We start from the raw sequence: 16,064 nt of genomic DNA on the forward strand, positions 1-16,064 counted from the left end.
GGGGGAGCCGGAAGTTCGTTGCCAGGTGGGATGTGGAGTTAGGGAGGGAAGGACAGCCCTGGGACTTGGCCTGCGCAGTTCCATCCGTGAGCTGGGGCAAAGCCACCCCTCACTCCTAAGGCCTGGCTGCGGCGCACCCCCTCCAGGAAGCCTGCAGACGCACTCCTGCCCCCACTGGCTTCCTCTCTCTGCCGCTCAGTGCGCACTCGCAGGAGCCACCAGGGCGGTTCCTGAGCCCCTGAGCCTTCTTGTCCCCAAAGAGTGTGCAGGCAAAGCACTGCAGCCCCCTCATTTATTGGCCACGTTGCCCTCCATGCTCCCTGAGGGACGTGACAGGAAGTTGCTCCCTGGGTCTGCCCCCCACCCCACCCCCGCACTCCCTCCTCATTCCTCCCTCAGGGTGGTGTTTATCCAGCACTAGGCACATGGTGTAGAGTGTGAAGCACAGCCTGCTGGCCCCATGCACGCTCACCACATGCTCCCTTCTCTCCTCCCGCCATCCCTGCAGGTGCTCCCATGGGAGCCGGAGGGTGACAGCAGGTGGTAAGGTTGTGCACACATGACCTGTCGAAGCTAGAAACCAGACAACCACATACAGTGCATAAAACTGGACAGTGTGTCCCAACAGCCATGTCCTACTGTCAGGTGACCCCAAACCGGTCCCACCTCGCAGGGCCTCAGTGTGGATGGGCTGGGCCAGCTGGACAGTGGGCAGGCACAGAGAACTGCAGCCGCAGGGTCAGGTGGAGCAGGTGTCCCACAGGGCAGGAGAGGCGCGAGCACCTGCTGTGAGGAGACTTGCCTCTGTCCTGGGCCCTCGCATGACACCCCCCAGCCACCTGCTAAGGCTGGAAGTACTACCCCTACTTAAAATGAGCCAATGGGTTCCCAGCACCAAGTGACATGCCTAGGTGGCGAGTCAGGGTTCCAAGCCCCGATCTGTTTGTCACTAGCACCGTTGGCTTTTCCTGGGCCCACCACCTCCAGGCAGCCAGCACATCTGACTAGCCGGTGAGCCATGGCCTCAGGGAGGACCCCCTGGACCAGCTGTGTTCCAGCTCAGCCCAGAGCAGCAGGGCCCACACCAGGGTGCTTGTCAGGGTGGCGTGAGCAGTGAGCTGAGGGCATACCTAGACCAGCACCTGCCTGTGATGGGACCTGGAAGGTCTGGACGGTGACACCCGGCCCCGTGTGCTATGTGACCTGAATGAGATCTTATGTGTGAACCTGTCTCAGTGCCTGGCATTTAGCATGTGCTCAGTTACCACTAGTGTAAATGTCTTCCCCAGTATCCTTTTCCGTCTTTCAAGTGGGGAAAGATGAGGCTGAGGGAAGGCCACTGGAACCATGTCACAATTTGAATTTCACCCCGAGGGTGATGAGGATCCCCAGGGTGTGACTGCCGAATGACCAAGGGGATAAGTGAGCAACGAGAAGCAGGCATGAGCCGGAGCCGAGAGGCAGTCTGGGAAGGAGGGCACACAGCACTTCCACCACCCACTGCATCTAGACTCCCCCGGACAACTCCCTGCTCCTGCCTGCAGTGCCCTCCTGCAGGTCGGCCTGGTTCAATCCTGCACCGTGTCCTAGTACCCAGGCCAGTCGGCACATCTCCCGAGACTGCCCCAGTCCTACCCAGCCCAGCTGCCCCTCCCTCCATGCCCGCTCGGGGCCTGAGGAGCTTAGACTGCACTAGCTGGCACTTCTATGTCTACACTCTGGGTCTGAGCATGGCTGCCAGGAAGCAGGCCTCTGTGTCTGTGGGTGAGCACACACGTTGTGTGGCAGTCACAAAGCATCTGGGATAGGAAGGTGCAAACTCATTCGGGAAGAAACAGCTGGGCAAGCAGCTGTCAGCGTGCAGAGCGCCAGGACGGGGCTGGGGACAGGGCAGCTTTATGTTCTGGGCACTCAGCGTTGGGCCACACGCAAGGTCTGGGCCTCAGAACTGGAAGGCAGGGAGTGAGGAGGCGGGTTCACCAGTGGGCACGAGAACACCCAGCTCGGGTCGGCTGCCGCTGACTGACTCATCACACCACTGCCGTCCGGCCTGCCCCTCAGTCCTGAGAACTCCCCAGGCTCAAGGTGCAGAGGGGGGCATCGCCGTCCAGCTCTGGCCTGGAAGGCAAATCAGTTCTCAGGTGGAGTGAGGCACCATTCTAGGTGCAAGGGACACAGTGATGCCCTGCCATGCGTCCTCCCTCGTGGCGCTGCTCTGTGTAAGCTCCTGGCAGGACAAAGGACACGGCCCTGAGGCCACTCCCCGCCCCCCAGCATCCTCTCTCAGCACCTGCCTTCACAGTCCAAGAGGAGGCAGAACAGTGGGGCAGAGAGAACTTTCCGGGGCTTTGACTGTCAAAACAGGGTGTGGGGATGGGGTCTGCAGGCTGAGGCTGCCTGGGAGGGTGAGTGGGACAGCTTCGGGGGTCTGCATCCAGCACAGCATTCCCCATCCACTCACTGGCAAACCAACAGCACAATTTCACCTCAGACAAGTGCCATCTGCACGATTCTTTATTTAATAATAGTGGCCCGGTGCACGAAATTCGTGCCGGGGTAGGGAAGGGTCCCCTCAGTCCAGCCTGCACCCTCTCCAATCTGGGACATCCCTCTCATGATCCAGGACTGCAGGCTCCTAACCACTCACCTGCCTGCTTGCCTGATCATCCCTAACCACTTTGCCTCTGCTGGCCTGATCAACCCCAACTGCCCCCCTGCTTCAGGCCTGATCATCCCTAACTGCCCCCCCGCACCGGCCTGATCGCCCCAACTGCCACCCCCTGCCAGCCAGCTCGCCCCCCACCTACCCCCCCACTGGCCTGCTCATCCCCACCTGCCCCCCCCCCCACCGGCCTGATCTCTCCCAACTGCCCTCCCCCCGCCAGCCTGATCGCCCCTAACCACCTCTGCCTTGGCCCCACCACCATGGCTTTACCGGAAGGACGTCTGGAAGGTCTCCCAGAAGGTCTCCCAGTCTAATTAACATATTACCCTTTTATTAGTATAGATTATACTTTTAATAGACTCACCTTTGGGGGTTAAAGAAATGGATGCTAAAATGGAACTTTGCGTTTTTTTTAAATGGGAAACCTGATAATATTTGAGGAAGACGTCCCTGTCTGTGTCTCCATCGAGCCTAAAATAATCTCATTTATATAGGCATACATCCTCCGTAGGGGAACGCATGGCGGTGTGGAGGGGAGGCAGGAGGTGGACGCCCCTGTGGGGCGCCTGCTGAGGCCTCCCAGGGAGGCCAGGCTGTGGCAGGAAAGGGCACCTCCCTGCTAGCCCAGCCCCTTACTGGGAGCTCTGGCCTCCTGGGGTCAATGAAGGCTCGCTGCCTCTGGTTCTTAAAGGATCTAACTTGTAGCCCGGAGAGCACGGAGCGGGGGTGGGGGCGTTGGAAGGCAGTAGATAACCAGTCAGAGGCCCATGGTTATCCTCTGCCTCGGGTTCTCTGGAGAGCGGAATTCTCTGGCTGTCATCAGCGCCCTAAAGTGGAATTTCCTCGTGTTGTCTGTTGAAGATTGGTGATTTACCAGCGGCTCAGCCGCCACCGCGCACTCCCTCCACTCCCACCGCATTGGGAAGATGGAAATGTTTCCGATTGAAATGTTGTCTGTTTACAGCCCATATTTCCTCCAGGCTGTATATTTTATTGTCATATTGACACTAATTTGACTCGGATGTCACCTCCATTCTAACGCCCGTTCTTTATGCTGCTTGTGGGTCCAGGGGGGTTTTCAGAAACCAATTACATTGATCACACCGCGGAGAGGCGGGAGGAGCTGATGGAGGGACAGCCAGCCGCCCGAGGCAGGCAGTTCTGGCCAGCTGCCGAGGAGGAGAGGCCTGGCCGAGGTCCTGGGGCAGGCTGCTGTGCTCAGGCACAGCTAGTGAGGCAGGCGGGCCACCTGCTGAGCCTGCCCCAACAGCCCTGAGAGACAAGCCTTATGCAGTCACTTTACAGGTGAGGAAGCTGAGCTGGAGCCCTACATCGCAGAAGTAGGACACGGGCTGGTCACCCTCACCCCCAGCCCTGGACTCCGAAGCCCTCCCTCTTCACCCCATCAGGGCGGTGAGGGGCTGCGGGCAGCTCTCTGGGCAGGGCCAGGTCTTCGGCTGGATGTCCTTAGAGCCTCTCCTCAGTGAGTCCAGAAAAGGTCTGGATGAGAGTGGGCCGGGCAGGAGGCCTCCCCCACCTCCAAGTACTCGGGGCCCAGGAGCTTGCCACAGGGGTGCGTCCTGCTGTCCCCAAGGAGGGTGTGTCCCAGCTCGGTGCTGATGACAGTAGCATCTGGAGCAAAAATGGCTCCAGGGTCCTTGGGAGCCAGGTTCCCTGCATCCCTCTGGCCGCCCTCAGCCCAGGTTCCTGGGTCCAGAGGCGGTCCACCAGCTATGGGTACGCTGGTCAGCAGCCCACAGCCACCCGGAGGGAGGTGCTATTGGCCTGTCTTACAGTGGGGGGCAGCTCACAGAGTTTCAGTGACTCACCCAAAGCCAACCAGTTCAGAGCTACCGGCCAGATGGGAACCTGGGTCGGCCTGGTTACAGGGCTTGTTCACACATCTCCTGCCCTTCCCGGCCTCCCCGGGGAATGCAGCCACCCCCCGAGCACAGCACTACCTGGGCTGACCCAGCACAGGTGGCACCTCACGAATCCTGCTGGTGGGGAGCCACCATTCCCATCTCACACCTGGAAGGTGAGTCCAGGAGCACAGGCCGGAGGTCCTCCTCGCTTGCAGACCCCGCGGCCTCCAGCGGTGCCTGGCATACTGTCAACACTGCGCAAGGGTCTGCTAGTGAGGAACAAACACATGGATGAGCAGAAGAAAGAACTCGTGGTGAGGCAGGGTCTAGACGTGAGCGGCGGCAGGCATGGGCAGCGTCGGGCCCGCCTAGGTGAGGGCAGGCTGTGGCTGGTCGCCCGGAGGCCGTCGCACATCAGGACAGGCACATCCACAGATGAGCGGAGGCGGCGGCTCCACCAATCCTGGTCATAAATCACAGGAGAAGCCACGGGAAATGAGTGCCAGGCTTTCCTTTCTGTTTAGTAATTTATCAAGGGAAGAGGCGCATTAATAAACACATTTCCCTGGAGGGGTGGGAATAACGGAGATGAATATTACTGTCAGGTTTGGCCTGTTTCCTCTTGTTAAGGGCGCAAGAGAGGGTGGGAATCCAAATATTGGCAAAACCTTTTTGTAAAATTGTATCACAAAGATGCGTGTATTTCTGCTTTACGTGATGTGCTGTCTCCCCACACACATCTCCCCGTTGGCCAGCAGCTCCTAACGCTTTTGTTCTTATTCTGAGTTCCCTTTAAAGTGAGGGCTGGCGTGGTGTGACTGGGTGAATAAGAACGAAGAGGCTAGAGGACACCCGAATGGGCGGGTGAGCGAGCGCGTAGTGACGCTGTGCTGCGGTGCGGCCTCGCCATCTTTTCTAGACAAGCTGTCCTTCGCTCCAGGCATCACTCTGGGCCCCCCTTGCCCACCTGTCCTCCTGGCCCCTGACGAAGAGGAATCGACTCACGGTCCCCCTGCAGATGCTCTTCTGGGTTCTAGGCACTACCCTTCCTCCTCTCCATGTGTTCTCACAACAACCCTGTCAGCCAAGCACACTGCCCCATTGTGCAGACGGGTAAAGAGAGGCTCGTGGCAGCTAAGTAGCATGCTCCAAGGCAGCTGCGAAGCATCAGGTTTGTGTGGCCGGCTGGCACAGGCTGTGGGCCCCACATGGTGTGTGTGTCCACCCCACCCCGCCAGGAGCACCCTCCCAAGATACTCACCTCCCACCCCGAGCAGAAGCTGTGAGGTGGTGTTTTTGGTGGCCATCTACCTGCCTTCCCCTCTGTTCCTCTGCCAAGGCTTCCAGGGACAAACGTTTTGTCATTTGCACATGAGGCTAATAATAGCCCCTTCCTTATAGGGTGCTTATGAAGATTAAACTACTTAACACTTAAAAGTGTGTGTAGGGTGTGCTCCTATCCCAGTCTTAGGCATCCCCTGGGGTCCTGGAGTGTCTCTCCCCGGAGTCAGGCGAGCCTGCTCTTCACACATAACTGCAGGGAGGGAGGAGGACCTGCTCCTGCGGTGGCTCCCTGCCCCCGGGGCTCTCCGGCCCTGGCTCCAGACAGCTCCTCCTGCAGCCCCACCCCAGGCAGGGCCCTGGGTCTCCTCTGGACAACACAGCGGCATAGAAATGGTCTGACATCACTGGACAGGTCTCCACACACCACGGTTTCCACCCTGTCCAGACTCTCTGGAGCCCATTGTCCTCCTTGTGAAGGGGTCCCCAGTCGGACATCCAGGGCTGTGGTGAGGGGATGAGGGAGGCGTGAGAAGTGCCTGGCACTCAGCAGGCGCATGTCAATCCTCTGGCCGCTGTGCCCTGCTTTTGGATGCCTGTGTGGAACAGCCTCTCCCTGTGCCCTGCTGGCCCCTGCCCACATGTCCTCCAGTCAGTGGCCCCGGGTTGGAGGGGTGTCCTGTAAACAACCCCAGTGGGTGCTTGAACACACCCTGTCCCCCACACGGCCTGGCCCTGCCCCCCTCCCATGCTGTGCTCCCTGCAGCCTGGCTGGCCCTTCCATGCTGTGTTCCCTGTGGCCTGGCCTGGTCCCTCCGTGCTGTGCTCCCCGCGGCCTGGCCTCTCCATGCTGTGCTCCCACAACCTGGCCTGGCCCCTCCATGCTGTGCTCCCCACGGCCTGGCCCTGCCCCCGTCCCATGCTGTGCTCCCTGCGGCCTGGCTGGCCCCTCCATGCTGTGCTCCCCACAGCCTGACCACCCCCCCCCCAATGCTATGCTCCCCACGGCCTGGCCCCTCTGTGCTGTGCTCCACATGGCCTAGCCTGGCCCCTCCATGCTATGTTCGCCACGGATTGGCCTGGCCTCTCCATGCTGTGCTCCCCACGGCCTGACCACCCCCCCCCCCAATGCTATGCTCCCCATGGCCTGGCCCCTCCATGCTGTGCTCCCCACGGCTTGGCCTGGCCCCTCCATGCTGTGCTGCCCACGGCCTGGCCCTTCCGTGCTGTGCTCCCCGTGGCCTGGCCCTTCCGTGCTGTGCTCCCTGCGGCCTGGCCCGGCCCCTCCGTGCTGTGCTCCCTGCGGCCTGGCCTGGCCCCTCCGTGCTGTGCTGCCCACGGCCTGGCCCTTCCATGCTGTGCTGCCCGCGGCCTGGCCCTTCCGTGCTGTGCTGCCCGCGGCCTGGCCCCTCCGTGCTGTGCTGCCCACGGCCTGGCCCTTCCGTGCTGTGCTGCCCGCGGCCTGGCCCTTCCGTGCTGTGCTGCCCGCGGCCTGGCCCTTCCATGCTGTGCTCCCTGCGGCCTGGTCTGGGCCCCCCATTCTGTGCTCCCCGCGGCCTGGCCCAGCCCCTCCGTGCTGTGCTCGTGGTGCCTGCTCAGACCAGCTCAGACCACATAGGACCTGTCCCCCAGGGACATACCAGGCTACCCTGGCCACAGAGTCCCCCAATAGAATTTTCTACAATGAAAAAGCCAGTGACTGCCACCCACAGCAGTGCGGAGCAATCTCACAAACTAACGTTGGATGAAGAAGCTGGATCTAATAGTATTTACAATTTCATTTACATGAATAGGCCAATACTCAAAAACAGGAAGACTAAGCTGCCTTTTAGAGGTCCGGCTAGCTTGGGGCAGGTCTGGACAGACAGAGGGGCTTCTAGGCACTGGCCAAGCCCTGTTTTTTGGTGGGTTTTTTTTTTTTGTTTTAATCCTCACCAGAGGACATGCTAAGAGAGAGAAACATTTATGCAAAAGAGAAACATCGATATGTTGCCTTTCATACATGCCCCGACTAGGGATTGAACTTGCAACTCAGGTATGTGCCCTGACTGAGAATCGAACCGGCAACCATTTGGTACTGGCCTCATGGGTGGTTCACGTCCCTGTGCACTTTGCTGTCCTGCATCAGGCACTGGTGGGTCCAGCTGGTCCCTGTATCGTGAACAGGAAGGGTGCTAACGTTATTCAGTGCTCGGATTCACTCAAGCCTCTAACCTGTGCTTCTTAAGTCCTTACCACACCACGTGTGGATCAGTCCATTTTATAGATGAGCAAACTGAGGCTGAAAATGGCTACAGCCCTGGCCCAAGAGGCCACAACGAGAATGGCAGAGCTGTCCTTCACCTGCAGTCCACCTGCCCCCTCACCCCCCCCCCAAACACGTTTTGCTGATGTGCCTTGGGTTGGCTATCCCACAGTGTCGCGTTTCTCCAGCCCACGGGTGACACCCCGCCTGAGCCGCAAGCGGGCGCTGTCCATCTCCCCGCTGTCAGATGCCAGCCTGGACCTGCAGCGGATGATCCGGACCTCCCCCAACTCGCTGGTGGCTTACATCAACAACTCACGCAGCAGCTCGGCCGCCAGCGGCTCCTACGGGCACCTGTCGGCGGGCACCCTCAGGTGAGCCCAGCCTTCAAGCAGAGGCTGAGAGTTGGGAGCTGGACTGGGGACCAAGTAGGAAGGGTCAGCACTTTCACCCGAGAAGAAAGACAGGATTTCATGCCCCAAACACAATTTCTGGTGTGCCTGTCATGAAAGATTCGGTCCTGAAGTCAAAGGTGACTTTCCTAGTATTGAAGGGAGTGCCGTGAAGCAGCCAGGTCCCTGACCCGCTTGGGGGCACACAAGGGTGAGTGACACTGACCTGGGCCATGCGAGTCTCTAGCTGGCAGCAGGCTCCCACGTGGTCACCGCATGGTACACCCCAACCTCGTCAACGCCACTAGCCCAGCCCCTGTTTGAGGACTCAGACCCATCTACTCGGATAGCACCATGTGCTCCCCTTGAGCATCCCGAGAGAGGCCAGAGGTGTTAGGAATGCTGGGAGAGCTCGGCCCAAGGACCCAGAAATAGTAGTGGTAACAAACATATTCATTACCTTTTGCTGCATAGTAAATGACTTCTAAACTTGGCAGTTTAAAACAACAGGCATTTACCGCCTCTGAGGGTCAGGATGTGAGGCGGGCTTAGCTTTGGTCCCTCGAAGCTGCCAGCCGTGGCTGCAGTCACCTGAGGGTGATGGGGCCCAGGGCTCCGTTTCCAGGAGGCCCTCACCATAGCTGTCCACAGGGCCTCTCAGGACACGGCCACCGATCCCCACCCTCCGTCGGAGTGGGATCTGAGGGAGCAGGGGGGAGCCACAGCGTTCTTTATGCTCAGCCTCGGGCCATCTTCTTCCTTCAGTGAGCTCTTCTGGAAAGAGGCTAGTGCGCGTGGCAATGTAGACCCAAGTGCAGCAGACGGGGAAGAATAGAGGGATGTGCCCCAGAGGGCATTAGAACGGGCTTCGGAGGCCAAGTGGGGCTTGTAGGGAGCAGGAGGGCACTTTGCACACCAGAGCCGTGAAGTGCCAGGGTGGGGTGGGACAGAATCTGGGGGCCAACCTGCCAGGGTGAAGGCTGCACCTGGGGCAGGGTCTGGAGGCTAAGCATGAAAGGCGACGCCTGTGATGGCAGCAGTGGAGAGCCACTGCTGGTTCTTGAGTGAGGCAGAGCCATGGTGATGGTGAGGTTAGCACTTGCCCATCCGATCCCTGGGCAAGGTCTTCTCTGCCCGGGAAGTGTCAGCCTAGCAGAGCCCTGGTCCCCCCTCCCTCTCCTCTGCTCCACCACCTCATCTGCTCTTCTCTGCAGCCCAGCCTTCACCTTCCCCCATCCCATCAACCCCGTGGCCTACCAGCAGATCCTGAGCCAGCAGAGGGGCCTGGGCTCGGCCTTTGGACACACACCACCCCTGATCCAGCCCTCCCCCACCTTCCTGGCCCAGCAGCCCATGGCCCTCACCTCCATCAACACCACGCCCACCCAGCTCAGCAGCAGCAGCAACTGTCTGAACGACGCCAGCCAGGTAGGCGGGTGCAGGGCGCGGGGCGAGCCAACAGATGCTCTGACTCCACGAGGGCTGGTGGTCCCCATCTCACACTGGCAACGTGAGGGAGGACTCGGGTGCAGGTCTGTCTAGGGGTGCCTTCTGTGAAGAGGCCACATGATTGAAAGGCCTTGGTTGGATGAGGCTGGGTGGGGTCCTGACACTGCTCCCACTCCTGTGGGCAGCGCCCAGCCTCAGTTCTGATGTCACCTGCACAGTAAACAGGTAAGTAGACAGAGAAACCTAGAATTCACAGTCGGCACAATGTAGGCGCTCCCTGCCCAGAATACAAAATGGATTAATGAATAATAATTAATATCGTGCAGTTTAGTTGTAGATCATGGATTCACCAAAGACCAGCTTTTTAAAAAATTTTTAATTTTATATTTTAATTACAGTTGACATTCAATGTTATTTTGTATTAATTTCAGGTGTACATCACAGTGGTTAGGTAATCATATACTTTATAAAGTGATCCCCCAATATTTCCAGCACCCACCTGGCGCCATACAGAGTTATTACAGTGTTACTGACTCTATTCCCTATGCTGTACGGTACATCCCCGTGAGACTCTGCTTCTCAGTCCCTTCCCTTTTCACCCAGTCCTCCGAGCCCCCTTCCAGAGAGAGGCCTCTGTTCCGCTGCTGCAGACACAGCGCGAGCTGCTGGCAGGCCGTCCGGGCTCTCTCCTGGCCGTGCCACTGGCTGGGGACTAAGCTGGAAGGACTCAAGTTTCTCCCACTCCAAACACAAGGGTTGGCCCAGATAGGCTGTGTGGGGAGGGTCTGGAGGTTTGGGATGTCCTCCCTGCCCCCAGTGACAGGTCTCCCCTGCACCCCTTCAGAGCAAGCAGAACAGCGAATCGGCTGTGAGCAGCACCGTCAACCCCATCGTCATTCATAAGCGCAGCAAGGTCAAGACGGAAGCCGAGGGCCTGCGGCCAGCCTCCCCGGTGACCCTGACGCAGGTAACCTGCCCGCCACCCTCACGTCTCTAGGCTGGGCCAGGCCTGGGTCCGCAGAGCCAGCAGCCTTGGGACTGAGCCCCTGCTGGTGAAGGATGAACAGGTGGCTGCCTGCATGAACCAATGAGCAAATGACTGAACCAGGGTGGGTGGACGGACGGTCCTGAGCTCGGGGAGGACCAGAGCTGTGTTCCCAGCACCCTGCACCTTACATGCTCGTCAGACACATGCCGAATTGCCCAGCGGGAGTGGCTCGGTTGGTTGAGCATCATCCCATGCACCGAAAGGTTGCCTGTTCGATTCCCCGTCAGGGCATATACCTGGGTTCCAGGTTCGATCCCCGGTTGGGGCCAGTACGGGAGGCAACCAGTGTTTCTCCCTCCCTCTCTCTCTCTCTCCCCCTTCCTTTCTCTAACATGTCCTCAGAATGAGTGAATGGATGATCTGGGGCTGCAGCTGTCTCGCCCCCACCACAACCCTCACCCTCATGCAGCACAAGCCCGAGGTGCTCACGTCCCCTGATGGCTCAGGCTCTTGCCAAGCGGCTCCCTCTCCCTGGAGCCCTGCCCCCTTCGCTACCACTTCAGCCTTTCCTGACCCTCCTGCAGACTAGGCTGCAGCTGCCAGATGCCCAGTCTAGCCTCGGGTCACTCTGCTGCTCCTGCACTGCACCGGAAGCTGTGGGGAGGTGGCCCTCTCAGGGAAGGGTCTGGTTTGGTTCCTGGCCATCAGGGTGTACACCGGGCCTGGCACACGGTAACTGAAATCATAGTTTCCAAGGATTCCATGCACATTGAGGGAATGAGTGTGTGGTGAAGGGGAAGGTGAGGGACGGAGCGACCCACAGCCAGGGTGGCCCTGTGCGGGCTGAGACCTGTGCAGGTCCCTCGGGAGACCCTGCCTCCTAGTCCAACATCGGAGAGGACAGGCAGTCAGTCCAGCTCTTGCAGCAAGGCTGTGGGGGAAGGGCTCAGGGTGAGTGCTGACCACACAGATGAGCCTCCCACCCCGTCTCTCACGGTGGCCTGGCCTCCATCCGATACTACCCTGTCACAGCACTGACGCCGGCGATGCTCAGGCCTCCTGTCCCTCTCTCCCCTGCCTCTGTCACACAATCCTTTATCAGACTGCAGCCATCGGGCATGCTCTGGGCACTTAATTTTTGTGAAATATTGGGTTCTGTTATTGTCAGGCAGACAGAGGGGCTGGTGACAAATTCTTCTCCCCTCGCTGATGCCAAAGCCTCTTAGTGTGATGCGTGGCTTCCACGGGGCAGCCCTCATCGGGCGGAGGGAATGGATGAGGGCGGCGCACGTTGTAGGGAGAGCTACACGCGGGAGCAGCGAGGACGGGTGGAGGCCACACTGAGCACAGGCAGCCGCCCTCCTCCGCCCCCTCCAGCCCAGGGCCCCACAAGCCCTCTTGCCTGCCCAGCTGGGCTCCTCATTTGTGTCAGGAGAGGGAGAGCCATTCATCATGAGGGGGTTGTCACCATGTCACTCTGTCTTGATTCCGTGACTGGACTTCTGCAAGGTGGGTGGGCATGCTCTCCCTCTGCACAAAACGCAGCCCAGCCTCCCTCCCTGCCTGCCTTAAACATGTGGCCTAGGAAGACGCCCTGGGGGCCCGGGGGCACGCCATCCCGCCGACCCTGTCCCCACATGCGTGTCCGTTGGCAGCCTCCTCTTCGAATCAGCAGAGCATGAAGTCCGGGTCCAGGTCTCCTGCGAGGGCGGAGCGGGCACCAGGAGGCCCTGCGGCCCCTTCCTAAGGAGTCAGGCAGGGCATTCTGCGCCTTCCCATAACGTGACCGGGGGCTGCCGGGGACTTCTTACACTACGCCTCGTTTTCCTTTTCACAACGCCTGCATTGAGCGAGTGCGTTGATGGGAAGGTACGTTCACAAACACCCGAGGCCACTCCTGCAGGAGCCCTTCCAGCTCCACGGGAGGGCAGGCGGGAGGGCAGGTCCCCCGGCTGCAGGAGCCGTGGTGCTGGTGTCACCCCTAGCCACAGAGCTGTGTGAGGAGTGAGGCTGAGTGTCTGGAGTCTGTGGGAGCTCTGACTGTGGGGAGAGGTTTTCCCCTCAGCCTGAGCTATAAATGTCTGCCCCAGAGGTTGCTGTGAAAGACAGGACATCTGTGCCAGTGGTAGGTAGTCTGAATGGAAGCAAATCATCCTACTGCCTGGCGTTGCTCCGAGCCTGCCTGGCAGGCCAGAGGGACATCAGGAGTCAGCGGAGCAGGGGAGCCCTTGCGGTCCTCTGGAGCTCCTCGTGGGCCTTCCTCCCGGCCCGGGGCTCTGGTGCCTCCCTTCCACCAGCTCCTGTTCCCTCCCAGCCTGTCCCCGGGCCCTGCTGGGAGGCTGCCCTGGCCAGTGTGTGTTCGCATTAGCTGAGGCGCGGTGCCGCTGATTTATGCTCAGTCTATTGCTGGTTTTGGAGTAAAAAGTGTCCTCTTTTAATTTAAGCACCTGTGACTGAGTGGAGGCCTGTCTTGGGGCCTTTCCTTGCCACCTTGAAATGGACACGCGTGGGCCCATGCTGGGGAGGCTAGAGTCCAAGTCCAGGCCTCCACACTCGCTGTGTGTCTGGGAGGGCGAGGAGTTCTCCCGAGCCTTCTTTCTGGCTGCAGCGCAGGAAGAAAGCCCCCATTGCAGGCTGTTCCGCAGAGCCTGCTGCCAGGAGGACGTGCCGAGCATGTTCACCCAGCCGTGTGCTGTCCTGGGTTCGAATCCAGGTGTGCTGGGTGCCTGGGAGGAGAGGACAGTACAAAAGTGAGAGGTCTGGAGGGCCAGGCCAGATGCCTGTTGGGGTTCTCTTGCCTCCATGGACAGCAGACCCTGTGACTAAAATGCCCCACCCCGGAGCCTGTGGGCCTACCCAGCTCCTCGCAGGGGAAACCACGCCAAACCGCAAAGCCACCACCTGCTCGCTGCTACTCTCCCGCCATGTCAGCGAGATGCCTTGGTGATGACAGGTTGGCATCAGAGAGGAGGGAAGGGCCCAGGACGCTGTGTGTTGGGAGAGTGATGAGCAAGAGCCAGCTGAGGAGGGGCTGGGGAGCCGATGCTGTGTGCATGCCTGTGTGCGTGCACTGCACAGCCAGAGCCTTGGCACAGCCTGTGCAGAGCTCACGGCAGCCTCTGGGCGGGGCTGGGTGCCGGACAAGGCTCAGTGGTGTGCTCTGCTCCTCCCTAGGAGCAGCTGGCCGACCTCAAGGAAGACCTGGACAGGGATGACTGCAAGCAGGAGGCGGAGGTGGTCATCTATGAGACCAACTGCCACTGGGAGGACTGCACTAAGGAGTACGACACGCAGGAGCAGCTGGTGCATGTAAGCATCCCAGCCCCGTAGCCGCCCAGCAGGGGCAGGGCCCGGCCCAGGGAGCCTGCAGCCTCCCAGGCCCCAAACAGAAGGGGTGCCATGTCCTCTGCAAGTGGGCAGCGTGATTATTCATCCAGGCCCTGGGTCTAAAAGGGGGCTTACAAATACATATGCAGTACAAGATATAGAAGGAGAACAAGAAAAGGGGACAATTAAAGGGAAATGAGCAATAAAAGGAAGTTAGGAATCCAGTTAGTATGCAAAGCCAAGTCCTCTGAGCTATAGTTCACACGTAAACACTTTGCCTGAGGTTCCTAGCAACCAGTGCAAAGAGGGAAATAAGGTTAGCTAAACCGGCATCGTGCGCAGAGTAAGAGCAAACCTGACCCTGAAACCCGAAGGAAGTTTCTCCCATGGAGGAGAAGTTGGTGACTTCCTCTTGGAGGCGGTTCATAGCGACCCGCACAGGTGCAGGTGGCTGTTTCCGCCCGATCAGAGAGGGCCTGCGTGAACGTGCCTGGTACTGGCAGATCAGGAGCCCCGAGAAGACCACGCAGTGGGTGCGCCATCAGGGTGCGCCCTCGCCTTGGCCCCCACCGCAAACTCTTCGATAGCGGCACCTGCTGTGGCGGCCGCGGGGCAGTTTGTGCAGTGGGAGGAGCAGGCATGGGGCTCAGCGTTGAGGCACCAGGCTTCAAACCACAGCCAGCGAGTCTAAACAGGTGAGAACAGGCGACTCAACCTCCGTGAGCCGCAGTGTTCCTCCTGTGAATCCTACTCCACAGGGGTGTGGAGATTGAATAGGACCCCAGCGTAACCACTTAGCAGAGAGCACAGCCCATGCCTGGTCGCCCCTCTGCCTCTCTCCCTGTCCTCATGCCAGCCCCGAGTGCCGCTCTTCTCTATCCAGAAGAGAACTTAAATTCAAGAACAAGCCCCCACACCCGGTCCCAGCACACGCTCCTTGTGAATGAGTGTCTGTAAAGGTGAGCCCCACACTAAACAGCGCGACGGTGAGGGGGCTGCACACGCACATGCACACCTGTGCCCGCACTGCTCGCACCCACGAGCCACCCCGAGCGAGCGCCCTTCTCCCCAGCGCTGGGAGCTCAGCGTTTAGAGCACCGCCCACTCCCCCACTTCCTCCATCTGCCACCATTGCTCTCAAGTGTTGTAGGTTTCTCTTGTGTTTGGGGTTTTCTTCCCACATTCTCATCCAGGAGGCAAATTTCCTAGCAGACCATCACTGCAGCTGACGGAGAACCTGTGAGACAGGGTCTGTCAATACTCTGAGTCAAGGAGTCCGAGATGGAGAAGGGATCTGGGAGCTGAGTTACGGGGCAGATCAGATTCAATTAGAGGAAGAAGGGGCGGCGTCTGGGCCTGGCAGAGGCTGGGCAGAGTGAGACCAGGATGACAAGATGTGCTCAGTAATGAGTGAGTCGGCCCCAAGGAGCAGGGAGGCATTTCTCAAATGAAGGCAGAGGGGTCCAGAGCGGGAAGGAGGGCTTCCACTGCAGGCTCCCGCCTGTGCCAGGGCTGTCCCTGCGGCTGCACGTGAGCACCTCCACCTGCCCCGGAAGAGCTAGCCCCTGGGAGAGGGGAGCCGGCGCCTCACCAGCTCTGTCTCTGCTTCCCGGGAAGATGGATGGCGGCAGGCACACAGGCGAGCTGAGCCCTCAGTCGATTATGAACAATTTGTTGCTAAGTAAGCCAATAAGAAAAATGAAAGGCATTGTCAGGGCACATTCCCATCATTTGAAAGGCTTTAAAACAGAAAGTGAGGCGAATAGAGAAGGTTCCCCTGAAGTTCAAGGTGCTGTAGATATTACTTGCAGCAATGCTGGCGTTTACGTGCACACCAGTCGGGCCTGTCACT

General features: G+C 59.5%; 1 protein-coding gene across 1 annotated transcript in view; it reads left to right on the forward strand.

Annotated features, from left to right (window-relative positions):
* Nucleotides 1-16,064, forward strand: part of GLI2 (GLI family zinc finger 2) — a gene marked incomplete at both ends in the record, with an annotated part of 171,810 nt that overhangs the window by 142,028 nt on the left and 13,718 nt on the right. The window contains 4 exons of the mRNA XM_080668094.1: nucleotides 8,229-8,430; nucleotides 9,663-9,876; nucleotides 10,742-10,864; nucleotides 14,060-14,194. Coding sequence (XP_080524220.1) covers nucleotides 8,229-8,430; nucleotides 9,663-9,876; nucleotides 10,742-10,864; nucleotides 14,060-14,194 — 674 coding nt within the window. The remainder of the gene's footprint in view (nucleotides 1-8,228; nucleotides 8,431-9,662; nucleotides 9,877-10,741; nucleotides 10,865-14,059; nucleotides 14,195-16,064) is intronic.

Source organism: Plecotus auritus (assembly GCF_963455305.1).
Source record: "Plecotus auritus genome assembly, chromosome: 5".
NCBI classification, from domain to species: domain Eukaryota; kingdom Metazoa; phylum Chordata; class Mammalia; order Chiroptera; family Vespertilionidae; genus Plecotus; species Plecotus auritus.